The sequence below is a fragment of the Acipenser ruthenus genome, chromosome 19 (assembly GCF_902713425.1).
Source record: "Acipenser ruthenus chromosome 19, fAciRut3.2 maternal haplotype, whole genome shotgun sequence".
In the NCBI taxonomy this organism is placed as follows: domain Eukaryota; kingdom Metazoa; phylum Chordata; class Actinopteri; order Acipenseriformes; family Acipenseridae; genus Acipenser; species Acipenser ruthenus.
In genome coordinates this window covers 13512429-13539882 of record NC_081207.1, presented here as the reverse complement: position 1 = coordinate 13539882, position 27454 = coordinate 13512429, and the positions used below count along the sequence as shown (strand labels likewise).

The 27454-nt window shown below is 37.6% G+C and overlaps 1 protein-coding gene across 1 annotated transcript in view; it reads right to left on the bottom strand.

The window, feature by feature from the left end:
* The window catches only part of LOC117424091 (UBA-like domain-containing protein 2), a 44542-nt gene extending 18948 nt beyond the window's left edge, over positions 1–25594 (bottom strand). Inside the window, exons 1-2 of the mRNA XM_034040172.3 lie at positions 25284–25594; positions 11027–11083 (exon numbers count right to left, since the gene is read on the bottom strand). Of these exons, the coding sequence (XP_033896063.3) occupies positions 11027–11083; positions 25284–25403 (177 nt within the window). The 5' untranslated portion in view covers positions 25404–25594. The remainder of the gene's footprint in view (positions 1–11026; positions 11084–25283) is intronic.
* Positions 25595–27454: the final 1860 nt, after the last annotated feature.

The window sequence follows — 27454 nt, the reverse complement described above, 5'->3', positions numbered from 1 at the left end:
TACAAAGGGCCATATGGACAGCTGGAAATACAAAATCAAAATGCATGGCTAAAATCGTGGTGCACACAGGAAGGCTTCACCTTTCTTGAACATTGGAGCACATTCTACAACAAGGACTATCTATATAGGTGGGACGGACTGCACTTAAAACAGAAAGGGAATCAATCTACTCGGAGAAAGGATCCTTGAGGAGGTCCAGAAGCATTTAAACTAGAAAGGAAGGGGGGAGAAAACAAAAAAATAGAAGGGAGACCACATCAAAACAAGGGCAACAACTCAGGTAAGACCACTATTAAAATGTATTTATCTTAACCCTTTGCGGTCCATTTATTAATTGCGCGTCAGGTCTAGTTAATTTTCACACGCGCAGTTGATTTTAGACGCGCTGTTTAAAAGTATTTTTTTTCCACAGTCAAACGGGTTTAAATGGCCCTGCATATCAACAAAGCACTCACTAGGCATCTCCAGCCCCGCCCCACCCTTTCGTTTGCTATAGCGTTCACCTATGTAAGAAATAAATAATAATAATAATAATAATAATAATAATAAGTCGTACATACCGATCGATCATCTCCGGATCACTCGTTTTATCACCAAACTCCTCAATAATGCGATCCAAGTCATTATTTTATTACTATAACATCTCAAAAAAGCTCTGCAAATGTCCGTGTTTTCTGTGCGCTGATTCAGTCAGCCAACTTGTTTACTTCAGACCGCCCCCGTTATCTGATACCTGATACCATGTATGACTATTCATGAGATTTTTTTTTTTTTTTTTTTCGACTTGTCTCGGCTCCTGTCGCTCCCACTCGGCAATTGAATGGTTTTCTCGGCTTTTTCCGGAGAAAAAACGACTAGACACCCGTTTATTGCGTTGCTATAATGATGTCGGACCCAGTCCAACAAAGGACCTGTGAGGAATAATTGCAATGTCGGACCCAGTCCGACAATGGACCGCAAAGGGTTAATGCTAGAAGTCTCAGAAACAAAATGTTAGAACTTGAAGCTACTGCACTAACAAGTAACTACGATGTAATAGGTGTTACAGAAACTTGGTTGTCTGAGAGTGATGGAGACAAATATAATATTAGTGGGTACACACTGTATAGGATAGTCAGGCAGGTCAGAAGAGGCGGAGGGGTAGCGCTATACATAAGAAATAGTCTTGAAGACCAAGTGTTAAATCAGGACAAAGAAAACAATGCAGAATCAATATGGGTCAGAATAATGGACACAATTTCAAAGGGCATAATAATAGTAGCATGCTATAGACCGCCAAATTCAGACGCTGAGCAAAATAATCTGTTATACAATAACATTCGAAATGCGTGTAGAAAAGGAGAAGCCATACTAATGGGGGATTTCAACTTCCCCTGTATAAAATGGGAAAACCCGGTGGGGAGCACAACGGACGAAATTGAAATGGTGGAAATGACAAATGACTGCTTCCTAACGCAATTTGTCAAGGCACCGACTAGAGGGGAGGCATGCCTTGATTTAGTCTTTTCAAATAATGAAGACCGAATAACTAAAACAGAGGTCAGAGAGCCATTGGCAAACTCAGACCACAACATGGTCTCATTTGAAGTATTTTTTAAAACCCCAAAAGTAATGACTAAAGCTAAGGTTTACAATTTTAGAAAAGCAAACTATGAAGGTATGAAACAGAGACTAACAGAAGTCGATTGGAGTAAAATAGAGAAAACATCCACAGAAAAAGGATGGCCGTTTAAAAATGTAGTACTAGAGGCGCAAAACAATTACATCCCAAAAGTAGACAAATCTAAATCTAAAAAAAAAATGGCCAAAATGGTTTAATAGATCAATTAAAAAAAATTATTCAGCGAAAAAAGGCACTTTACAGAGCATTTAAAATGGACCAAAAACAAAGTACCCAGAAAGAGTACTTGGAAATGCAAACACAAGTCAAAAGGAAGTTAGAAAGGCCAAGCGAGATAGAAATCAATATTGCTAAGGGGGCTAAAACCAATTCCAAAATGTTTTTCCAATATTATAACAGCAAGAGAACATTCAAAGAGGAGATTAAATGTCTAAGAGACACAAATGGCAAAATCATAGATGAAGAAAAAAAAATAGCAAATATATTAAAAATGGATTACTTTTCACAGGTTTTTACAAAGGAGGACACGGACAACATGCCCGACATGGCGACCTGTTCCTATCCAATTTTAAATAACTTTAGCATAACAGAGGCAGAAGTGTTAAAGGGACTAGGAGTTCTTAAAATAAACAAATCCCCTGGGCCGGATGAGATCCTCCCAATAGTACTCAAAGAAATGAAAGAAGTTATTTACAAACCGCTAACCAAGATCATGCAACAGTCTCTTGACACAGGGGTTGTACCGACAGACTGGGAAACAGCAAACGTAATACCGATCCACAAAAAGTGAGACAAAACCGAACCAGGTAACTACAGACCAATAAGCCTGACTTCTATTATATGGAAACTTATGGAAAGTATAATAAGATCCAAAATGGAAAATTACCTGGTAACAATATCCTGGGAGACAGTCAGCATGGTTTTAGGAAAGGGAGATCATGTCTAACTAACCTGCTTGACTTTTTTGAGGATGCAACATTGAAAATGGATAATTGCAAAGCATACGACATGGTTTATTTAGATTTCCAGAAAGCTTTTGACAAAGTCCCGCATAAAAGATTAATTCTCAAACTGAATGCAGTAGGGATTCAAGGAAATGCATGCACATGGATTAAGGAGTGGTTAACATGTACTGATTAGAGGAGAAACCTCAAAATGGAGCGAGGTAACCAGTGGTGTACCACAGGGATCAGTATTAGGTCCTCTGCTATTCCTAATCTACATTAATGATTTAGATTCTGGTCTAGTAAGCAAACTCGTTAAATTTGCAGACGACACAAAAATAGGAGGAGTGGCAAACACTGTTGCCAGGTCATTCAAAATGATCTAGACAGCATTCAGAACTGGGCAGACACATGGCAAATAACATTTAATGGAGAAAAGTGTAAAGTATTGCATGCAGGCAAAAAAATGTGCATTATAAATATCATATGGGAGATACTGAAATTGAAGAAGGAATCTATGAAAAAGACTTAGGAATTTATGTTGACTCAGAAATGTCTTCATCTAGACAATGTGGGGAAGGTATAAAAAAGGCCAACATGATGCTCGGATATATTGTGAGACGTGTTGAATTTAAATCAAGGGAAGTAATGTTGAAGTAATGTTTTTGAAGCGGACAACCTAAGATCCTTCAAGAAGCTGCTTGATGAGATTCTGGGATCAATAAGCTACTAACAACCAAACGAGCAAGATGAGCTGAATGGCCTCCTCTCGTTTGTAAACTTTCTTATGTTCTTCTTATGTTCTTAATAATTAATAACAATTATCTTTTGTTTCGTGTGAGGTCAGCTCGGCTCTACAGTAGAAAAATAACCCAGGCTCCTCTTAACCGCACCGTGAGGGCTCGGTACGGCCCTGGGCCGGCTCGCTTGTACAGAGGTATATGAGTCCACATTTGAATTCTCAAAGCTTTTCACTCCAGTCTATACATTGTATTTTTTAACTCAAGGTACCTTAAAATGTACCCAAGTTTTTGTGGCGAAATGTACAAAAATGCCTACACACACAAAAACCGCAGAAGAATGTGCCCGTGACCATAGGGATTTCGTTGTGGGAGACAGCAAAGGAAAGAAGGTACAACTTAAATGTGCAAGTACTGTCAGTTACTACTATACATATTTTGACAGAAGAAAAAAAAAATGCTCAAGCATTTTGGAAAATAACTGAAAACACTAATTTCATACAGTATATCAAAAACGAAAGCCCCGAAAAAAAACAGGTTTACATAAAACTCAAATAGCTAAATATAAAAGCACTGAAAAATACAATTAATAAAACCCAAAAAACAGAAGTACTAAACAGTCATATGTTTTGGCTAACACTGTACTTAATTTATTTTTTAAGAATTGTTATGTTTTATGTACAGTACTGTGCAAAAGTTTTAGGCAGGTGTGAAAAAATGCTGTAAAGTAAGAATGCTTTCAAAAATAGACATGTTAATAGTATATATTTATCAATTAACAAAATGCAAAGTGAGTGAACAGAAGAAAAATCTACATCAAATTATTATTTGGTGTGACCACCTTTTGCCTTCAAAACAGCATCAATTCTTCTAGGTACACTTGCACACAGTTTTTGAAGGAACTCGGCAGGTAGGTTGGCCCAAACATCTTGGAGAACTAACCACAGTTCTTCTGTGGATTTAGGCAGCCTCAGTTGCTTCTCTCTCTTCATGTAATCCCAGACAGACTCGATGATGTTGAGATCAGGGCTCTGTGGGGGCCATACCATCACTTCCAGGACTCCTTGGTCTTCTTTACACTGAAGATAGTTCTTAATGACTTTCGCTGTATGTTTGGGGTCGTTGTCATGCTGCAGAATAAATTTGGGGCCAATCAGATGCCTCCCTGATGGTATTGCATGATGGATAAGTATCTGCCTGTACTTCTCAGCATTGAGGAGACCATTAATTCTGACCAAATCCCCAACTCCATTTGCAGAAATGCAGCCCCAAACTTGCAAGGAACCTCCACCATGCTTCACTGTTGCCTGCACACTCATTCGTGTACCGCTCTCCAGCCCTTGGGCGAACAAACTGCCTTCTGCTGCAGCCAAATATTTCAAATTTTGACTCATCAGTCCAGAGCACCTGCTGCCATTTTTCTGCACCCCAGTTCCTGTGTTTGTGCATAGTTGAGTCACTTGGCCTTGTTTCTACGTCGGAGGTATGGCTTTTTGGCCGCAAGTCTTCCATGAAGGCCACTTCTGACCAGACTTCTCCGGACAGTAGATGGGTGTACCAGGGTCCCACTGTTTTCTGCCAATTCTGAGCTGATGGCACTGCTGGACACATTCCGATTGTGAAGGGAAGTAAGCATGATGTGTCTTTCATCTGCTGCAGTAAGTTTCCTTGGCCGACCACTGCGTCTACGGTCCTCAACGTTGCCCGTTTCTTTGTGCTTCTTCAAAAGAGCTTGGACAGCACATCTGGAAACCCCTGTCTGCCTTGAAATTTCTGCCTGGGAGAGACCTTGCTGATGCAGTATAAATACATTGTGTCTTGTTGCTGTGCTCAGTCTTGCCATGGTGTATGACTTTTGACAGTAAACTGTCTTCAGCAACCTCACCTTGTTAGCTGAGTTTGGCTGTTCCTCACCCAGTTTTATTCCTCCTACACAGCTGTTTCTGTTTCAGTTAATGATTGTGTTTCAACCTACATATTGAATTGATGTTCATTAGCACCTGTTTGGTATAATTGTTTAATCATACACCTGACTATATGCCTACAAAATCCCTGACTTTGTGCAAGTGTACCTACAAGAATTGATGCTGTTTTGAAGGCAAAGGGTGGTCACACCAAATATGGATTTGATTTAGATTTTTCTTCTGTTCACTCACTTTGCATTTAGTTAATTGATAAATATAATCTATTAACATGTCTATTTTTGAAAGCATTCTTACTTTACAGCATTTTTTCACACCTGCCTAAAATTTTTGCACAGTACTGTATATTTTAAAAAATGGCACCCAAGTCAGTGCTGTAGAGTTGTTTTTTTTTTGTTTGTTTGTTTGTTTTTTTAAAGTGAACTCTGCTTTATTGTATCAGAGTTTTTTCTTCTTTGATTTCCATAAAATATGGCAAGTATTTTTTTCTAGATTTTAGTGATGTGATTTAATACAAAAAATGAATATAAAACTGACTGACTTTTTCTTATTTATTTATACTCATTAACACTGTTTTTCATTAAAAAGTCATTGCTGCAGAATTTTGCAGAAAACACTTCTCGTTGCAGATTTTAGGAAATTTTACCGCAGATTTCCATGGGGACTATACAATGTGCTGCTGATCATATTATTATTTCTTTATTTATTTATTTCTTTATTTTTGGCAGGCGCCTTTATCCAGGGCGACAGAGGTAACAAGTTATTACAATATCTTACGGCCTGAAGTGCTCAGACCAAGCTTTTTGAAATCAGTTTGTACAGAAATGATGCTGCACACATTTATAATTTGAAATATCAGAGGTTTAAAATGTCAGGGGGGAGGGGTAGGCTGACATCGGGAGAGAATGCTGTGCGGAATCCACAGTCTAAAGCAGAGCTTCTCAGACTCGGTCCTGGGGACCCCGTGTCTGCTGGTTTTCATTCCAACCGAGCTCTCAGTTACTTAACTAGACCCTTAATTGAACTGATCATTTGCTTAATTAGACCGTTTTACTTGTTTTCAGCTCTTGAACAGTTCACATTTCAAGTTAGCCGTGACAGTTGATAAGTAACTTGTAAACTGCAACTGTTTAAGAGCTGAAAACAAGTAAAAATGTCAAATTAGGCAAATTATTAGTTCATTTCTCTGTCTAGTAAGTAATTGAGAGCTCAGCTGGAATGAAAACCAGCAGCCACATGGGGTCCCCAGGACCGAGTTTGAGAAGCTCTGGTCTAAAGCATACACCCACTCACAGACAGCCAGAGTTCAGGTTGAGATTAAAAATAAAATTATTAAAATGGACTATCATTAACCAAATATTTTTTATGTTTTATTTTACGACAGGAAAAGCAAGGACTCCCCTCACGGTGTCTTTTTTCGTAAGCCTTTCACAGTCTTTTGGTCTGCTGACAAGCTGTCATGGGTGACCCCGCCGACACATCTGGGTTTTCGTCTTCATTTTTTTATTTTGATTTACCAAAAGCACAGAATATTGTTGGTATAGCATCTGGTTTTAACTTATTGTAGCCTCCATGGTAGCCAATTCCAGCCAGATCGTCAGCATACCTTTCGTAGCAGTCATGTTCAAAGTGGTCAGAACATACCTTGCTGTATTTGCTTGGAGTGAAGTTAGTCTGTTTAATTTTATGGGTCCAAGCCTTTCTTTGCAAAGGATCCTCCGGGAAATGAAAAAAACTAATCCTAAATCCCTTTTGCTTCTATTAGAGCACCCATAAGCAACACAATACACCATCATGCCACTTAATTCTCAAAATACTCAAAGCACTGCGTAGACTCCTCAGACTTAAGTCAATGGTAATTATGGCAAGTAGCTTGTGTAGGACTTCTTATAATGTCACACGCCGAGGATAGCAGAGTGTTTCCAAAGAATATGCGTAAATACCGACAGGTTTGCCCTATTTTTTGGCCTTTAGGTTACTTTTAACATTTTTTTTTTTACATTACATTATAATAGAGCCTAAACTTTACATTTCTGCAAAAAAAACCAAAAACGAATGTTCACAAATGCTTTAAGAGGTGGATCCACTTCACAATAAAAATCGCTCTTGCCCACAAACTGGTTACCACTTTTTAGACATGAAAAATAGCCTGACCTCTCACCACATACAAGATGCTTCCAACCCCACAAGGCTAGTAAAAGCCATGCCTCCATTTACACAAACACACACGCATTCATGAAAGCACTCATAATGCAGGTAGACACACGTCTGCAGAAGGCAAGTACATGCATGCACTCGTGACTCCAACTCCACACAAACAGAAATACATTTCCTCTAAGGCTTGGAAACTACAGAGGAACATAAACACGTCCACTAAATGCAAGCAAAATACACACAGAGTACAGCGCAAGCGGAGTCGGCTCTACAGTACGCAGAGGCTACATGATGGTTCTATGCAGGTATCTACGAAAACAAATCAATGCGAGTATTATTTGTGTGTCACCCACACAGAGCCAGGGATGGAGATAAGACTCTTTACTGCGAGTTTGATTAGCCACAGTGTACAGGTAACAAGGTCAGGTGTACTTTTATTAAACTCATAGTAAAACCAGGAATGAAACAAACTGCTGTGCAATGAGAGTCTTATTTCCATTCCTGCAGAGCCATGACATTCTCTTTTTATCCTACTCAGAATCAATGATTCTTCAGCAGTTACGCAAAAGACAGCACTGTAATGTTTTGATTCGATTCGTGCATTGAAAGAGGCAAAAGTGGATTGTTAAATACTGTATTTATAAGAGGATGGAAAATAAATTTGCTTTTGAACACCTGCACACGTAGGATAAATATAAAAAAAGTCATAAAACCCTTTACATAATAAACCATTCTGTAAATTCAGGGTAAGCTTGGGTTTTCATTACTGAGGCAATAACCAAGCAATCATTCTCCTGATCAGAACTACAATTAAATGAACAAAATCTCAAAGAGTAAATTACAACATGGGGATTGATTAAGGAAACCTTATATTTATGCAAACCTTGTTAGATAAATGAAGTGGCAGTTCACTTCAAAGCAATGTACAATAGCGACCCCATGCAAGCTACACTTTTTCAGGCGTTTCGTTTGGTTGCTAGGTTAGCTTTCATAACTGTGATTCCTCTGCTCTGCCATACTGGGATCAGGTACATGCTCAAACCCATTCCCATAGAGTAGCCCGTTACAGGGATGTGCTTTTGGTAAATTTTTATGAACGATTAAATTATTATTATTATTTATTTCTTAGCAGATATCCTTATCCAGGGCGACTTACAGTTGTTACAAGATATCACATTATTTTTACATACAATTACATTATTTTTTACACATTATTTTTACATACAATTACCCATTTATACAGTTGGGTTTTTACTGGAGAAATCTAGGTAAAGTACCTTGCTCAAAGGTACAGCAGCAGTGTCCCCCCACCTGGGATTGAACCCACAACCCTCCAGTCAAGAGTCCAGAGTCCTAACCACTACTCCACACTGCTGCCCTAAATGATTAAATGCTATGCAGGTGTCAGCGTTTAAACCATATCTACAAACACACACTCTACATTATATTCCGATGTATACGGATAGCCCTGGTTAGTAGTTCCCAAGCAAATAACCCCTAAATAAGCAAATAACATTTTAACATCAAAAAGACTGAACTACAAAGTTAAAAAAAAATAAAACGCACACAAAGTTTATATTGAAATTAGGGCTGTCACTCAATTCAAATTTTTGATCAGTTAATTTATGACCATTAGTTGATAATTAAAAATAAAAGCCCAGTGGAAATTTGGTCTTTTAAAAAGCATTTGTATTATTATTTTCCATATTGGTAAATGTCTCTATTTGTATTTGTACTGCGCTATTGAATGAATAAAGTAAACTAAACCTTTTTTTCCACATTATATTGTATTGAAAGAACAAAATAAACCCAAATATAATAAAAAACAAAAACACAGCTTGCATGCATTACAGAATCTATCAAATGCACAGATTCCAATATATATCTATATATTATATATATATTATATCTATATATATATATATATATATATATATATATATATATATATATATATATATATATAGTTTTTAACAAATGATTTGTGTAACAGTGTACTGGTAAATTAAAGCCTAAATATACATTTATGCATTCTCCGAATTAATATTGGAAAAAAAAATCCTTTTAAAATTATACGTATTCACAGTCGCCATCTAGAGTGTTCTGTTTATTAATATCCACTCTTACTGTGGCATCACAGTAGTTGGATACGCAACAGAATGCTGTATATCATATAATGCTGTATATGATGATACGTCTAGCATATTATTAAATGTTTAACCATTTGGGGGCTCCCGAGTGGCGCATCTAGTAAAGGTGCTCCGCGCGGAGTGCAGGATGTGCCCTATAGCCTGGAGATCGCAAGTTCAAATCCAGGCTATGTCACAGCCGACTATGACCGGGAGTTCCTAGGGGGCGGCGCACAATTGGCTGAGCGCTGCCCGGGTAGGGAGGGCTTAGGTCGGCAGGGAAATCCACGGCTCACCGCGCATCAGCAACCCCTGTGGCCGATAGGGCGCCTGTGGTTCTGCAGTGGAGCTGCCAGATCTGTGTTGTCCTCCGGCACTATAGGTCTGGTGGCATCGCTGTGGATCCGCAGTGCGAAAAATGACGGCTTGGCAGGAGCACGTTTTGGAGGACGTGTGTTCCAGCCGCCGTTTCCCCAAGTCGGCGGGGGGGTTGCAAGTGGCGAGCCGAGGATACAGATAATAATTGGGCATGCTAAATGGGGAGAAAACGGGGGTAAAAAAATTGGCGACGACTAAATTAAAAAAAAAAAAAAAAAAAAAAATGTTTAACCACTTCTTTCGAGTTTATACGTTTAAAATTCCCATCCCTAGCCTGTTATTAAATATAATTGTTTCCATCTTCTATTAATTGTAGCTCTTGATTTTTAGCACACGCCTGTGCTTGGTGGAAAGCAGCTGGCTAGGTGTTGTACAGGTGCTCATATTGACAACATGAACTGAACTGAACTGTGAGATCACTGGTCTAAGAACCACACTCAAGGCACACATTACTGGGTTCTGGTGAAAGTCTGGCATGTACCGACGTTTCTGTTTTGTTAGCTTATTGCACTGTCATGACCTTTGAGCTAGTAAGGAGTATCCTTACCAAGTTGCAGCAGTGTGGAGTAGTGGTTAGGGCTCTGGACTCTTGACCGCAGGGTCGTGAGTTCAATCCCAGGTGGGGGACACTGCTGCTGTACCCTTGAGCAAAGTACTTTACCTAGATTGCTCCAGTAAAAACCCAACTGTATAAATGGGTAATTGTATGTAAAAAATAATGCAATTGTATGTAAAAATAATGTGATATCTTGTAACAATTGTAAGTCGCCCTGGATAAGGGTGTCTGCTAAGAAATAAATAATATTAATAATAAAGTTGCAGAACAATGGGAGACGTAGAACACTGTAAGGAGTGTGAAATCTCAGATGTAAATAATTTGAGTTTACAGTAAAATCTGGAATGGCTCAAAATACTATCCACTGGGAGTTACCACCTCTGCACATTATTATGATGGGGATCTATTTGTTTTGATATTCATGTCAAACTTGTATTTGTATTCATTTTTAATTGTGTGAACTACTCATTCAATTGTGATGAAGCTTTGTTTGGACATTCCTTGACAGTAAGACTCGACTGGAATGCCCATTGTACTTGTGTTGTACAGACCAACCAGGTGACAGAAATAAAACAATCTTACCATTTGATGGTGGTGACTGGGAACATTGGCTTCCTGGAAGAAAGTGCTTAATGCCGTCTGGATTAAAAGAGAAAAAGAGAGAAGATGTTTTAGAATAAGAAAGTAACACATTGCCCTTCATTGTCATCAGAAACTCACTCATGCTCTAGTCTGTCGTCGTCGTCCCCCCCCCCCCCATCTTTGGGGCCACTTTTTTTTATGTTATGTAAATTTTAAATTCTGTGCAATAAACTGCTTTTCTGTAGACCGCATAGTCTGATTGCAGCTAGACCACTGGAGCTCCCAAATTAAAGTATAGCAGAGAAACAGAAGATCTTCAACACAAGAAAAGAGGGGGCAGTGAATGTTGCTCAGAGCTAGGACAAGGCAAAGGAATGGATTTTAAAAGCTCAGTTATAACTCCTTTAGTGATTGTGTGGGATGTCTTCATAACAGCAATTTCTAAATTACCATCTTACAATTGTTACAATTATATCATATTATTTTTAACATACAATTACCCATTTATACAGTTGGGTTTTTACTGGAGCAATCTAGGTAAAGTACCTTGCTCAAGGGTACAGCAGCAGTATACCCCACCTGGGATTGAACCCACGACCTTTCGGTCAAGAGTCCAGAGCCAATCAATCACAGTGCGAGGGGTAGCCAAGCATTGAGTTTCTTTTTTACAGTGTGCTTTTTATTGCCCTTTTACAAACACGCCGTCGCCAGGTTTCAGGGACATGCAATCTTTGAGAGATAGTGTACAGGACAATTCCACCACTACCTTCAATATCAATGAGTATGTCATTAACATACAGCACAGCCAGTTGATCTGAACACAGCAGGTTATAAATAAAAGATCCACCAGTGCATGGTAGGCTCTAGTCTACAGTGCACAGTGTTCCTGTCTGGATCCAGATCTATCCAGTCTAAATTCTACAGACATGCCATTCCTAACGGTCATCCACCAAATCGAATGTCGCTACTGTATCACAACAAAAAAAGGCGAAATCCACAACAGTGAAATTAAGAAAGGTTTTGATTGGTGGGACAAATATAATCAAAAACCTGCAGATTAATTACAAAATTGAAACATTAATCAATCATAGGCATCAATTGTATTTAAATGTTATCAAGCACAAAACTTAGTATGAAAACGTTTCTAAAAAATAAATAAATAAATAAATAAAAACCACACACGTGTCTGCATCTCAAAACTTAGCCCACAGTACACATGCATTCGTTACAACTCTTAAGCGAAAACATGATTCTATAAACACAATTAACTTAATATCCCAAAAGCATGTCATTTTTGTTTTTTGTTTTTAAACAGAATTTTTACCTTCAGTTGTTAAGGCGGAATTTCGTGAGGCGCACAGACTCGAACACTTTCAGCTTGTTTGTGGAAACTGAACAGGTTTTATTTAACCTTTTCGCTAAATCATTTAGTTCATTGCCTCATGGGGACGCTGTTGTGAATTGTGATGTTTTTTTTTTCAAACAGAAAGTTCCAAGCAGTAGTTATATCATATGTAATAAACTATAACATTAATATTATTGGTCAAAAATATATATAAAAAAAATCTCGCTATACAGACCCTCGTAAATCGAGGCTACTTGTACTGCATGCAGTTGTGTAATTTATCTATAGAATACAGTGAATTAGCAGTACAGCTATGGGAAAAGGTTTTGGATCTCCCTATATAATTAAACAATTTTGCGTCATATCATGATCGAATGAAGTCTGCTGAACAATGTTACGTAAACATATTGAATTACATACCGTTTTGTGTTTTCCATACTTAACTAAAAATTGACAATTAGAAAATGTGACATTTCGAAATCCAACATGAAATACTGTACAACTATTATGCTGCAACACCGAGGATTTGACAATTCCGACTGTGTATCTTATCCCCTCATTGGTCATTAGTAGGGGTCTACTTAAATCGGATACATTTTTAATTTTTCGCGGGTCTATTACGGCATAAATGGCAAAATTCGCGGATATTTCACGGCTGTATTTATACAATATAAAAAACAATGTATACTATATATACACAGTGCCTTGCAAAAGTATTCAGACCCCTGACCAATTCTCTCATATTACTGAATTACAAATGGTACATTGAAATTTCGTTCTGTTTGATATTTTATTTTAAAACACTGAAACTCAAAATCAATTATTGTAAGGCGACATTGGTTTTATGTTGGGAAATATTTAAGAAAAATAAAAAAATGAAATATCTTGCTTGCATAAGTATTCAACCCCTGTGCTGTGGAAGCTCCCAGTTTACACCGATGAAAGAAATTGCCCTAACGAGGACACAATTACCTTACCATTGGCCTCCACCTGTGAATCATTAAAGTTGCTGTCACATTTTCTGGATAAAAACCCCACTGTTGAAGGATCATTGGTCAGGCAAATCTGCCAAGAAGAATGGGCCAAAATCACTCCGACACTGTGTGCAAAGCTGGTAACATACTTACCCCAAAAGACTTAAAGCTGTTATTGCAGCGAAAGATGGCTCTAACAAATATTAAATGTGTGGGGGTTGAATACTTATACAAGCAAGATATTTCACTTTTTTATTTCTTAAAAATATTTCCCAACATAAAACCAATGTCACCTTACAATAATTGATTTTGAGTTTCAGTGCTTTAAAATAAAATATCACACAGAACGAAATTTCAATGTACCATTTGTAATTCAGTAATATGAGAGAATTGGTCAGGGGTCTGAATACTTTTGCAAGGCACTGTGTGTGTGTGTGTATATATATATATATATATATATATATATATATATATATATATATATATATATATATATATATATATATATATATATATATAAAATGTACCTCCAAAGCTCAGGAATACACATGTATCCTTACCTTCATAAAACGCGCCGTCGTATTTGTTAAATGTCAGCATGCAGCATGCACCAGCAATTACAGCTGACATCCTCTGTCTCTGGGGTGTGAATACTTACTTGACCATTCATTGATATGGCACGTTCGGCATCCACTGAATTCACCAGAATTGTAAGGCGGCGCTTTGCCAACTGTAGAGACATGGAAAGCGTGTGCCAAAGCTCAGTCACTTTTACTGGCATCAGTCAGAAGCTGCACGAACCTGCTTGCATTTTAGCCACAAATTTCACTTGGTCAGCAATGTCACTTTGTTTTAAAAGATCACGGATTTTAAGCAAAGACTGTGTGTCTGGTTGATTTCAAGCACGTCACCAACAAATTGCTGGTAGTACTGTATATTCTTTGCATGGTAACTCACTGCATTAAACCACGAATTCCACCTTGTAATCCGGTGGAAGCGACACTGCTGCATGTACTTTGTCACTTTGATTGGCAATTGACTCCCGGCACCATAATTTACGACTTGGACAATGCTTAAATGTTTTTTTTTTTTTTTGTTTGTTTGTTTTTTAAAGAAGAAACCAGGATATCCACATCAGTGAAACTTGTACGCCAGACATCACTAGTCAAGGAAAGAATATGTGCATTGCTGGTAAGGTGAATTGCATTCGGCATCATTCCATGCAGCACATCAGAAAAAGCTTTATTCATGTACATCGCAATGTCAAGAGATAAATGCGGAGACCTTGCTGAATTCCAAGCCATAGTTTACAACAGCCTTTACTGTGGCTTGCGGTACAGTTGAGTAATTTACAGACTCAAGCTGAACAGGCTCTGTTAAAAACACGGTCAGGTCGTTGTCGTTCCAGCTGCCAGGTACAAATAAAATGTGGAGTATATAGTTATCCTGTGCGTCTGTTGCTTCGTCGGCTACAACTGAAACGGAATCGCATTCCGCCAGTGCAGATTTAACAGACTCAACGTGCAAAGCAATTAATTCTGGTAAATAATCCTGGCGGAAGTTTGTTTGCACACGGAAAACTTCCAGCGTTTGCTACGTGTTTGTTGAAGTACTCCCTTAGTTTGGGATTATCCATTTTTCCAAAGATATGTTAGCAGCAGTGAAGGCCTCCACTAGCTCGAACGTTTCTTCTCTTCTTCAAGTTCTTGCTGAACTGCTTTGAGTTGCTCTTTTAAAACATCGATGCCACTGTCGCTTGCTTTTTATTTTGGGCAGTAGCTTCTGCAGTAGATTTACGTTTGATATGCGATTCTGAAGCAAAATGTCGACCGATCGTGTATTTTCTTGAAAAATCTAGTCACATTGCAAGATGAACAAAACAATTTATCGCCGTCTGCATGTAAGGTTCCTGTCGGGAACTCTTTCACCCGCTCCTGAGCTGAAATGTATTTAGATTTTTTTGATTTGTACGTCATATTCCGGGTATTTTAAGTAATGCCACCTTCGATATGTTTTAGAGTTCAACCAAACTGATGTCGCATATACTGTAACGTTATGTCACACAAAGTAGACGACGCTAATTCAGCAAGCCAGTGATTGGATTTAATTATCACGTGGCAATATAAAGAAGGAAGTAAAGTGCTTTTGCAGCGCAGTGACCGCGGAGAAGTTTTGAAACAAACTATTTTATCAGTAATTCACATTTTATTTTGAATAATACTTTTAAGGTTAATTTCGCGGACAATCCTGTATTTCACGATTTCCCCTAGTCATTAGGTACTTCGAAGTGATACTCAAAAGATTTAGTAATGTTTAAGAAACCTTTTTCCATGAACATTTTCCGACAGATCGCGTCTGCCCTAAAAGCAGTTGAATAGTGTTCTCCATAGGAACTGCACATTGTAATTGTAAACATGAATTTATGTGCTGGTGTTGCATGTATGAGCAATGCTGTCGCTGTTGCTGGCATCGCCGCTAATATTGCTGCAATAATGACGATCGAGTTCAGTCTTTGCACCACGAGCCCGCAGCACTGCTTAACGAAATGTCAGACCGGGGCACATTAAATAATTGATAAATCTAATGAAACCATTTACATATACAATAGTCTTTTAATGGTTATTTAAATACACATTCTCTCTTAGTATTATATATATTTTTCTTTTGCACATTTTCAATTGTTCATTTTTTGGGGGGTTGCTTTTGGTCCCTTTTGTATATATGGCCATCATTCCTTTATTTATTATCCAATTTGTTCAATTTTCCATGTTCCATACATATTGAAGTTTCATTGTACAGTCATATTTGAGCTGACCATACTAAAAGAAATTGTATAAACAATAAATCTTTTTTTTTTCTAAAAAGCGTCTCGTTTTGTGTTTTTTGTTATCTGTATTAAACATGGCGAGTCTCAGACTATTTCACTTTTTAAAAATGAAAGCCCAGTGTGTGCACATTCATTTCATGTATGACATGTATCAGTAACCTTTACAGCTAAAGAGTTATAGGCACAAACCTAACAGTAAAAAATAAAAATAAACACAGGCGGAAATGGCTTGGATTTTAACTAAACATTATAATGGCTTTTACAGACCAGCAACTTTAACCATCCCAAAATATTCCTATTTCCTACTACAATACATGTACATATAATAGTAAATGCTGACAAGATAGAGAGAAGTACAGAGCCACATTATGTATGTTATTGGACAGTAATGTGCTAAGACATGTAACATGTATGTAAGACATGCATGTGTGACATAAACCCAGTGCAATCCAGAATTGTATTTGAACAGTCATTTTATTGACCTCTAATACATAATATGCATGAAACAGTTTATGGCTCATTTGTTTAGCTACATAACTACTCATTTGTTTAGCTACATAACTACTCATCTGTTTAACTACTGGAGCATAACTACAGATTGCTCCAGTAAATCCAACTGTATAAATGGGTACCAGAATGTGTATGTATATATATATAAAAAAAAAAAAAAGCTTTGGATAAAAGCAACAGCCAAATAAATAATAATAATAATATACTGTACACATTTTATATAATACATTAACCTGCAATTAATGGGTTACATAGCCATATATTTTTTACATTTTATTTTAAACAATACAGTGCATCAACATGCATACTTCTTATTACACCTAAGATAAATAACATCTGGAACAAAATAACTCTTCATGTTTTAGAAACGTATTTATACAGGATTAATGGTTAGAAGACAAATGTACCACTTGCTTCTTAGATAAATGTTTCCCCAGAGCCTGGCGCATGCAAAAAAACAGCTGCTTTTCTGTGGGTTCCTGTCATTAGTAAAACCCGGCATAAAAGTTATCTTTTGAAACTGTTTGTTACCTCGTATTTCTAGATATTCGATTGGTTTTCAACTGCTTTTCCCTGGGAGGACCATCATCTGCCTGTTACTCCGTATTTAATACATTTCCTTTTTACAGATTAAATCCTTAATTGACTGATTGCACAGGGGATTTAAGGGGGGATAAGTGCTCACCAAATTTCCTTATTTTAGGGGATTATGTTTGTGTATCACTTCGACTTTCTGACAAAATGGTAAGAAATTCGCTTTGGTAAAACACACTGAAATACCAATGTTTTTTTTTTTTTAGTATAGAGCCAATGATTCTGTAGTTTCTTTGATTACATGATGTTAAAGTGTCTCAATCCAACAAAAAGAAAATGTAGGTGATGCAAACCTTTTGGCCATAGCTGTACCTGCGGGGCTCCACCATGTTTCATCTTGTGCAGACTGGGCTGTTCGACCAAACATGTTCCACGGTAGGAAGGTGGATCAGTTTTGCCAAATCAGGTTTGTTCAGTCTCACGAAATTATGCCTTTAGGATCACATCTCCCAACAGAGCAATCACATGACTAACACTGACCTATTGCCCCCCAAAGACTGGTTCAAATTCTCTCAAGTTTTTTTTGTTTGTTTGTTGGTATCGATCACCTGCTTAACCTTTTCCCTGCTATATATTTTCTTAACAGCGTAAACAGCATTACAACTAGAAACTGGATGTTTTTACAAACAAAACAAAAACAAAGCATGTGCAAGGGCATAATGCAAGGGGAATTGCATGTAAACGAAGTAAAATTGAAATTTAAAAAAGATCTGCATCACTGATAAGCCCAGAGGGTAGAATTACGTGGCAAACAATGCTTTACTGGACACCACCTGACATTGAGAGATCTGTAAAGACACAATCTATGTGCGGTCTGCATCAAAAAGAGAACATTGCAATTTTCCCCCTGGAACGATCCAATTTGATCAGCAGAATCACAAAATGTACAAAACACAAAGTTAAAATTTCAAAGCATTAAATCCTCATTATGGCAGCCATCTTAGGTCACAGGATGCTGATAGATTTCCACTGTGGAGTTTCTATAACACTTTAAATAAGAAGTTGGGCTCTGAAACGGTTTAAGAGAAATTTGCAATTGAAGGACAGGCAGATTAACAAAAACATATCTGCAAGTTCCCCTCATGGGGATATTTAATTACCTGATACATAAACTGAAATTCCATTTTAGACCAGCCAGCTCTCATGTAGAGCACAAGAACCAGGAAATACATTTTACTGTGTCATTTTATCCCACTATCTGCTGTTAATGTTTGTGTACAGCATGAACCAGAGACACATAGATATGGGCATATTAACCAGCCAACGAGAAACTGGGATGTCATAGTGAGAGCCAATCAGTGAAGGCGTGCCGAGAGAAATCCAATGCATACAGCTCCTGCCGCTCACATCCATTTTAAGAAGCTTTCTCTGAGTGCAACAGATTTCCTTCTGCTTTGGTTGGTCTAGTCTCACCTGTGACAGGGGACGGGAAACACAAGGCACATCTTCCTTCCAAACTGGCATAATAAGACACTCGTGTCAATACTGTTGAACCGTCACCATGCTGTTACATTACATCTGGATAGCGGATCAACATCAGCAAGAAGAACCAGTAATTACAACTATGCTGCATCCCTGGAGGCACCTAACTTTCAACCGCTACGTTTCTCAATGAAAGATTAGCAGGAGGATAATTCATTTGATACTGGACTAGATAGATTTTTTTATATATCCATATGTCCTGGATTATTATTCAACTGATGCAGCTGCTTGCTACTAAAAATGTCTTCAATTTTGTATTCTGTGTCTCAAGTAGTATTCAACATTTTCACACAGCAAACTGTATACACAGTGAAATCTGCAGAATGGCTATATGCTTCTGGGTGGCTTTGCAAGTAAAATTATTGGTTAGTTTATTATTCACTGGTTTGTATACCACCCGAACCCAAACTAAATCGATTTTTTTGTTAATCAATAAATATTATTATCACAGAATATAAAAATTGATAGAAATGAGAGACAGCTCCTAACTCATATGAACCTGCTTTAGCATCCAATTTTGCTTTTTAAAGATTGATCAGTTGTGGAAGTGGAAATAGGTCCAAACTAATTTATGACAAAGGTTATGTGTATACAAAAAACAAAGTAATCAGAATAATACTGAAAGGGATTCAGGGGAACTCATCCCACACACCAGACAGCAATGTTAAGAAACGTGTTGTGTTGTAAACTAGGGTTGGAACAATAATCGATTATCGTGATATTATCGATAATGTTTTTGCATCGATAATTGTACTGGGTTGAAAAATAGTTATTGATAATCATTTTATCGTCCGTTACCCACTATGATATGTTTGTGTGTAAGAGTAGCTCTGCATTGAAGCAGTAAGACAGGACTTAACTGTCTGAGTGAGGCGCAACACGTGATCTGCGCGCGCTGCGTAGTGGGAAGTTGTAACATGTGACGTAAGATTCACCGAGTAAAGGCAAACGTTTGAGCTAATGGCGATGGCAACTGCAGAAACTACCAAACCTTCCGAAAACATTTTAGAAAAAAGAAACAGCATCAGTCCTGTGTGGCAGTTTTTTGGAGTGACAGAAAGTGATCCGCAAGGTAAGAAGCCCGTCTGTAGGCAGTGTGGGAAAAAAATACCATGCAAAGGGAATACCACTAGTCTTCACCCATCTATGAGATCACCATCCAGATTCATACACATATTTCTACAAGAACCAAAAATGACGGAGGCAGAGTGAAATCGAAATCTGAACAGAGAAGCTCAAACATAAAAATTGAGTTTCTGGAACGTAAATCTAAATACAGCACGGATCACCCAAAACACTGTGAAATTACAAATGCCATCGTCTGTTTTATGTGCAAGGATATGCAGCCATTCCGTGACGTAGCTGAGAAACCTGGAATTACGACATATGATGAACACATAGGACAAAATATATGGAGATTCCATCAAGAAAATACTTCAGTGGTGCTCACATACCAGCAATGTATGAGACCAAAGTCTCCCGTTTGAGGGCGGAATTGGATGGACTTACTTTTTTTTTCCTGTACTACCAACCTGTGGACAAGCAGGGACAACGATGCATACATGTCGTTTACCTGTCGTTTTGTTAATAAAGAGTGGGCGTTAAAATCCAAGTGCTTAGGGGTTGTACCAATGACAGCAGATCACACTGCAAACAATATTGCTGAAGCAGTTTGTAATGTCTTGGATCAGTGGGGCCTGAAAAAAAGAGTCAATTGTGTGTGCTGTAACAGACAACGGGAGCAACTATGTAAAGGCATTTCGGGATATGGAGGTTCAAAGGCTGAGTTGTTTTGGCCACTATTTAGATTTGGCAATAAACCATGGACTTAAGATTGATTCGGTACAGAGAGATGTTCGAGTGTGCTGTCTTGTCATTGCTCATTTTCATAGAAGCTGGAAGAAAAAACGAGATCTGAAGAAGGAGCAACAGAAACTGGGGCTTCCAGACCATAAGTTGATACATGTAAGTATTGACTTTAAACAGTTGCTTTTAACTTCATGTCATGGTTTCACTTTGACCCAAAAATTTCCTGGTTTCCTAACATTAAAACACAATTATTGGTACTTGTAAACAGGGGGTGGAAACAGATGGTATCGCATCGCAATTTGCAAACCAAAAATACATGATAAATGCCATGCATATGTATGTATGGATCGCTAAAAAGTGAAGCAACTATTTCAGTTTATCTGTTTTGAAACACGCGTAAAATAAAGTACTGCAGGCAGCGGTACTTCTTTCTTTTCTTTTTTTAAAATGCAAAGGTACTTATATTCTAATCAGGCTACAAATAGTGTTGCTATGTGGTTTACATAAGCTATATCCAGCAAAGCTCCATCATATAAACACCTTAAGTAAAACATAAAGCTTTCTAGACTAGTGTATTGAAACATCACTGCGACACACAACTGACTGACGACACTCACACAGCCCGCCTCTCAAAGTGGAACGCGCCAAAAAGCTTTCTTAATGTTTCCAACGCTGACGCTATCTTAATCATCGGTACGTGTTTTTTCATACAAGACAGATCAGACAGTACAAATATTGGCACTGGGAAACACATTTGGTTTTGTGACCAGCATTTTCAGTACAGTACAAGGGCTTGTGGTTAGTAAAACCTGAAATGGACCAAACTGCTATGCATTCGTCTCACTTCCGTCCCTCATTTACAAAGTAATTTAAAAAAAGTACATAAATAAAAACTGCTACACAAATCCCAAGTTTTGCTACGCAATTTATATTTTGAGTCACAGAATTGCTATACATCCCTGTTGTAATAAAAATATGTAGCTCACTGTAAATCTCATTATTTTGTCTGTTTAACATTGACAGTTTACATACATTAAATGTAATTGCAATTATTACAATGCAACCCCCCCCCCCCACCCAAAAAAAAAAGTTTAATATTAGCCTAAATTTATTTTTAGGCTAATATTATAGTTGTTTATTTTAAACTACAATCATAAGTACAGTACTAAATACTGTATGTAGGCTTGTTTTAATTTTATAAATTGTATTGCTACCAAGTTGTTTTTTTTTTCTTCTACTCATGTATCTCAATTAGATAATTACCATAAACAGAAACACTTGTATTAAAATCTTACATATTTAAATATGTGGTGTGTTTTTGATTGAAAGTGTTTTGATATTTTTGCAGGATGTTCCTACCAGATGGGGGTCAACTGCATCAATGGTCATCAGATTTATTGAGCAGCAGCAGGCAATCTCTGCCACGCTGGCACAGGACTGCAAAAACTGGCACTTATGCCAGATGATGGAGCAATTACAGTCTTATAAGATATAGCACAAGTAATGGAACCACTACTGCAGTTTACAGATTCTCTCAGTGGAGAAGAACATGTAATTATATCTGCTTTAAGTCCCCTTCTGCAGCACTTGCATAGGGATATTCTGGACGTGAATGCTGACCAAGACCGAGAAATGAGGCTGTGTGGTCCAGTGGTTAAAGAAAAGGGCTTGTAACCATTTGGTCCCCGGTTCAAATCCCACCTCAGCCACTGACTCATTGTGTGACCCTGAGCAAGTCACTTAACCTCCTTGTGCTCCGTCTTTCGGGTGAGACGTAATTGTAAGTGACTCTGCAGCTGATGCATAGTTCACACACCCTAGTCTCTGTAAGTCGCCTTGGATAAAGGCGTCTGCTAAATAAACAAATAATAATAAAAATGGTTAAGCAGCTCAAGCATACCATATCAGAGGACTTGCAGTCTCAGTACTTAGCTGAAGGCATGAAACAGTTGGTGAGTGTGTGCTCATTTCTGGATCCCTGTTTTAGACAGGAGTATCTTGAAAATAAAGATGCTACTCTTGCAACAGTTAAGCAGGAAGCTGTGGAAGTGGCCAAAGTGGCTTTTAATGGATCTGGTGGCTCTCGCCAGGCCCAGGGTGAGGAAGAGGCAGTCTCTTTGGATCCTTTGAGTTGAGGACAGCCATGGTGAAAGCAGCACCCACACTTTGCTTACCTCAAGAAAAAGGAAAACCAAGGGAGGCTTAACCTCACTTTTGAAACAGGCAGTCAAAATCAAGAAGAGAAAACTTGAAGTACTTGCAAGAAACCTGTCTGTGTCAGAAGCTGTTCAGCGTGAGATTCTCGGTTATCTCAGCTTACCTGAAAGTAATATCGAGGTTGATCCACTAAACTGGTGGAAGATGCATGCCCAGTCATTTACACATCTTTCCATGTTAGCTTGCAAGTATCTGTGTTTGCCAGCCACGAGCGTTCCGTCTGAAAGGCTGTTCAGTGGATGTGGACTGATAGTGACACCGCAACGTAATCGATTCAGTGCTGAAACTGTTCAAAAGCTGATATTTTTGAATCGCAATTTATAAATTTCTTTTTTTTTTTTTTTTTTAAACACTTTTAATAAGTAGCTTATAGTTCAAAAGTTGAAAAGCTACCAAACAAACATTTGGTTATATTATTTGTGCTTTTTGTAACCAACCATTGTTTCATAACTTTTATTAAAGATGCTGGTCTTTTTCAAAATTGTCTAGTTTTATTTCTTCTAAACTCGTAGAGGCAGTTGTCATATTGCTCAAGTATATATAGCTTTAAATTTGATAAATTCCAACACATTTTACATATGTTATTTTTTCAGCCGATAATCATGATTATCGTGATCATTTACAGCCGATAATTGATAACTGAAAATGTCATTATCATCCAACCCTATTGTAAACCCCACATCCTATTCTGTTTAACACAATGTTTTTGGATCCTTTGTAAATGCACCATACTTTGCTGCAATAACAAACACAGCCCTTTCTTCCATCAGATCAGAGAAGCCTAAAGCATTCCAGACAGAGAAGCTAGGGGAGAATCTGAATGGCCTGTGCAGTTTTCTTTCTTGCAGAGTTCCAAATATAGGACCTTGCCACACCAAAATGCCCACATAGTAGGAGCTGGGGAGCAAGTCGACACCCTTTGTATTGGTTTGTGCATGTGGTTCATTATAACAGGGTTACAGTTAGGTGCACAATACAACATTTTATTTTTAAAAGAGTAGAAGATAATAATGGACCCAAGAAGTGGACCACTCATGCAACCTCACTGTATATTGCCAGCATGTCTTCACTGTTCAAAACGGTTCTGTATTAATAAGACACATAACTGCCTTCATTATTGATTTTAATCCCCAAATGCTTGCATCACTAGAAAAGGCGATATTATCTCCTGTAAGGGACAGGGAGAGATGATGATAGGGAGTGCCATCGAAATACAAAGCTTGTTTAAACCCATTCAAAATAAACAAAGAGACAAAAGCGAACCTACCAGTTCTACCTGTGCAGACATTCACTTTAGGGAGTGTAAATTTGCACAAACAAAAATCCATTTCCAAACAGCACAGAGGAGAGAAGCCATACACATCTACAAATCTGAACGTGCTGGAATGTGTAGAATTGAGTCTCTCAGAGGAAGCTGTTTTGGAGTATATGTCTACAAGCTACAAAGATACAGCCAAAGAGACTCTGGCATTCCTGTTGGTTTCACACCTTTGCATACCGAGGATATTATAAGTATTTAGACCTGCTGCTGTTTAGTTAAATGAAAATATTCATTTGTAGATGGTCTATTTATTTGAGAAATACCCTTGTTCTACCTTTATGCAACATAGATGACAAGCTCATTTTTACATGTTTTAAAACATTCTGCATTGTGGATCATACGTGGGGTACCACAGCTCTTGTGGGAGAGATTGTTCATTTAAATTTCTTGCATATTTCTAAAGAGGGGACGATTTTCTATTCAGGGATACCAAGATATTCAGTGAGAAAGTTGTCAGAGTGAAGTTATCCAGCAACAAACTCCCCGTCCCCAGGCTGTACTCCTTTCCTAGAAAAAGGAGAACATTTTGGGGGACCACTGTACTTGTGAGATGTCTTGCTTATTACAATATTTAGCATATTTTTAAAGAGAAGATGGTTATCTATTCAGAGATACCAGGGTATTTAGTAAGCAAGGGGTGTGAGTGAGTCTTGCTGTTTCCAAATTTTTGGACATTACTGTACAATAATTTTATATATATATATATATATATATATATATATATATATATATATATATATATATATATCAAGCTACAACATACATATAGTATCTTAATAGAATAGTTGTTATGTACAGTGTTTTTTTTTTTTTTTTTTTTACTTGTGGGAGACTTGCATTATGTTTTTTTTATTTATCTTTTATTATTTATTTTCTGTTTTTGTCTAAATTCAATAATTCGAAAAGTACAATTGCGTAACCTTCAAAAAATGTGAACTGCACCCCTCTGTGAGACAGAATTGTAGCTACTGTAAACAAGGAACAATGTCGTTCAACTGTAGGCATACAGCCTAACCCTGGCCCACTCCAACCCCTCGGCTCAAATTATTATTATTATTATTATTATTATTATAATAAACAACTTTTCATGTCAGAGATGTGCCAACACGAGAACCAGTATACCTCTCATCTGTACTCCCGTCCCCCGTCCCCCGTCCCCAACTCACACACACACACACCTCAAACTGCCAGTGAGCCGATTGTAGTAGCTGTTTCGCTTGGTCCGCCGCACAGCCAGCAGTCAAAACGAACTGATTTATCATCACTTGGTGCCGGAGCTCGTCCATATTCACCGACATGGCTATTTTTTTAATTGCTGGGATAAAACAAAGACGCAGCTGCGACGGGTCTTCCGTATGTAACAAACGTCAATAAATAAACAAGCAAGTAAGCTTTCGACTAGACCCCTGCGTCTATCTAAACTCTATCCTGTTCTCTACTAGCAACAGAACTATTTTCATGCGTCACCACCAATAACACAGCTGACCGATGCCACTGATTGGCTGCCAGGAATAATATCAACGGTCTTTATACTCGATTCAGGCGATCCTATTGGCCGTCCACGGAGATCTGAGCGTACTGAAGTGATGTAATATTTTGGGGAAATACCAAACCTGGTTGGACAACAGTTTTGTTTGGGTGTAATGTCATTGGATAGTGGGCATTCAAAGTTCCATATTTGTCAAATCATTTACTGAGCCCCCACCACAATTACTATGGGCGATTAGGGATTTGATTGGACAACATTTGTCTTGCTGTGTTCATTGAATGTTGGAATTGGATACAAATTAAAAAGGTTTGCGTTTTCATTCGTCGAGAGGCACTAATTATGGTCTGCTAACCCTACAGAGGGGCGATTGGGAGCTATATGTTTTTGTTTTGGTCGGGGGACGTTCAGTGAGTTGATTGATTGGCGAGGATTTGTGGTACTCTGAGGCCCACAAAGTATTTCGCCAGTCGTATCCGAAGAGCGGCTGTACTCTACTGGTATTGTTGTGATGGTATGTTTTGTCTTGAGTATTTAGAAGGCGGATAACAAATAATATTTAATTAAGCACATTTAGTAAACATTTTTTACCATGCAATACTAAAACTACAACAAACTACTAAAATAATGTGTGTGTGTGTGTATATATACATACACGTATACATAGACAAAGAATAAGGAAGCCCTGTTTTAAATACGAAGGCACAATAGAAACTATTAAAAATAAGAACGATCCAATTAATCTTTTATACAACAATAACCATTTCTCAGTTATTGTATTTAAAGACAATGAAACCGGAATAAAATCTGAATACGGTGGCATAATTAAGAAAGATACATCGATAAAGATAAACAGGCCACTGAATTAAAGGAGTGGGAGAGACACATGAGATTAGCGGAATATTTTTTCAATGAAAATATCTCAGATTCAGAGGGTAATTAAGAGCATGGGATTAATAGTACAAGCACATGGACTCCTCCGGATGGAAGAGATAAATGGTTAGATATGTATATTGAAGTAGTTAAACAAGAAATAATAGTAGGACTAAAGAAAAGATGTAAACTTAATTTAACCAATATTGAAGAACAAGCTATGACTGAGTTGTTAAATGATGATGATATAATGATAAGACCAGCAGATAAAGGTTCAGGAATAGTGATAATGAACACAGATGACTATATGAAATCTGTAGAATGTGAATTAAATACTACATATGAAGAAGTTAAAAGCAATAAGATCAATAAATCGGTAAAAGAGGTTAAGGAAATTGCGGAGAGACTATACAATAAAGGCATTATATCAAAAGAATTTTAAAAAATACATGCAGCCACATAATGCAAGAACAGGCCTAGCAAGAGGAAATCCTAAAATGCACAAAGAAAATCACACTATGGGAATGATAGTCAGTACAATTGATAATCCAATACACATAATAGCTGCATGGATGTAAAATCCTTGTACCCAAGTGTCCCTCGTAAAGAAACTTTAGAAGCTTGTCAAAAAGCACTAGATAATAGACTAGATAAATCAATACCACCAGCAGAGGTGCTGAACATGATCAACATAGTTTAAGAAAACAGTTATTTTACATTTGTTAATAAGAATTACAAACAAAACGGTGGATAACTTTTTCACACCTGAAGATTGCATGTTCGATTACCTTGTATTCAGACCCCTGACCAATTCTCTAGTACTGAATTACAAATGGTACAATGAAATTTCGTTCTGTTTGATAATTTATTTTAAAACACTGAAACTCAAAATCAATTATTGTAAGGTGACATTGGTTTTATGTTGGGAAATATTTTTAAGAAAAATAAAAAAGTGAAATATCTTGCTTGTATAAGTATTCAACCCCCACA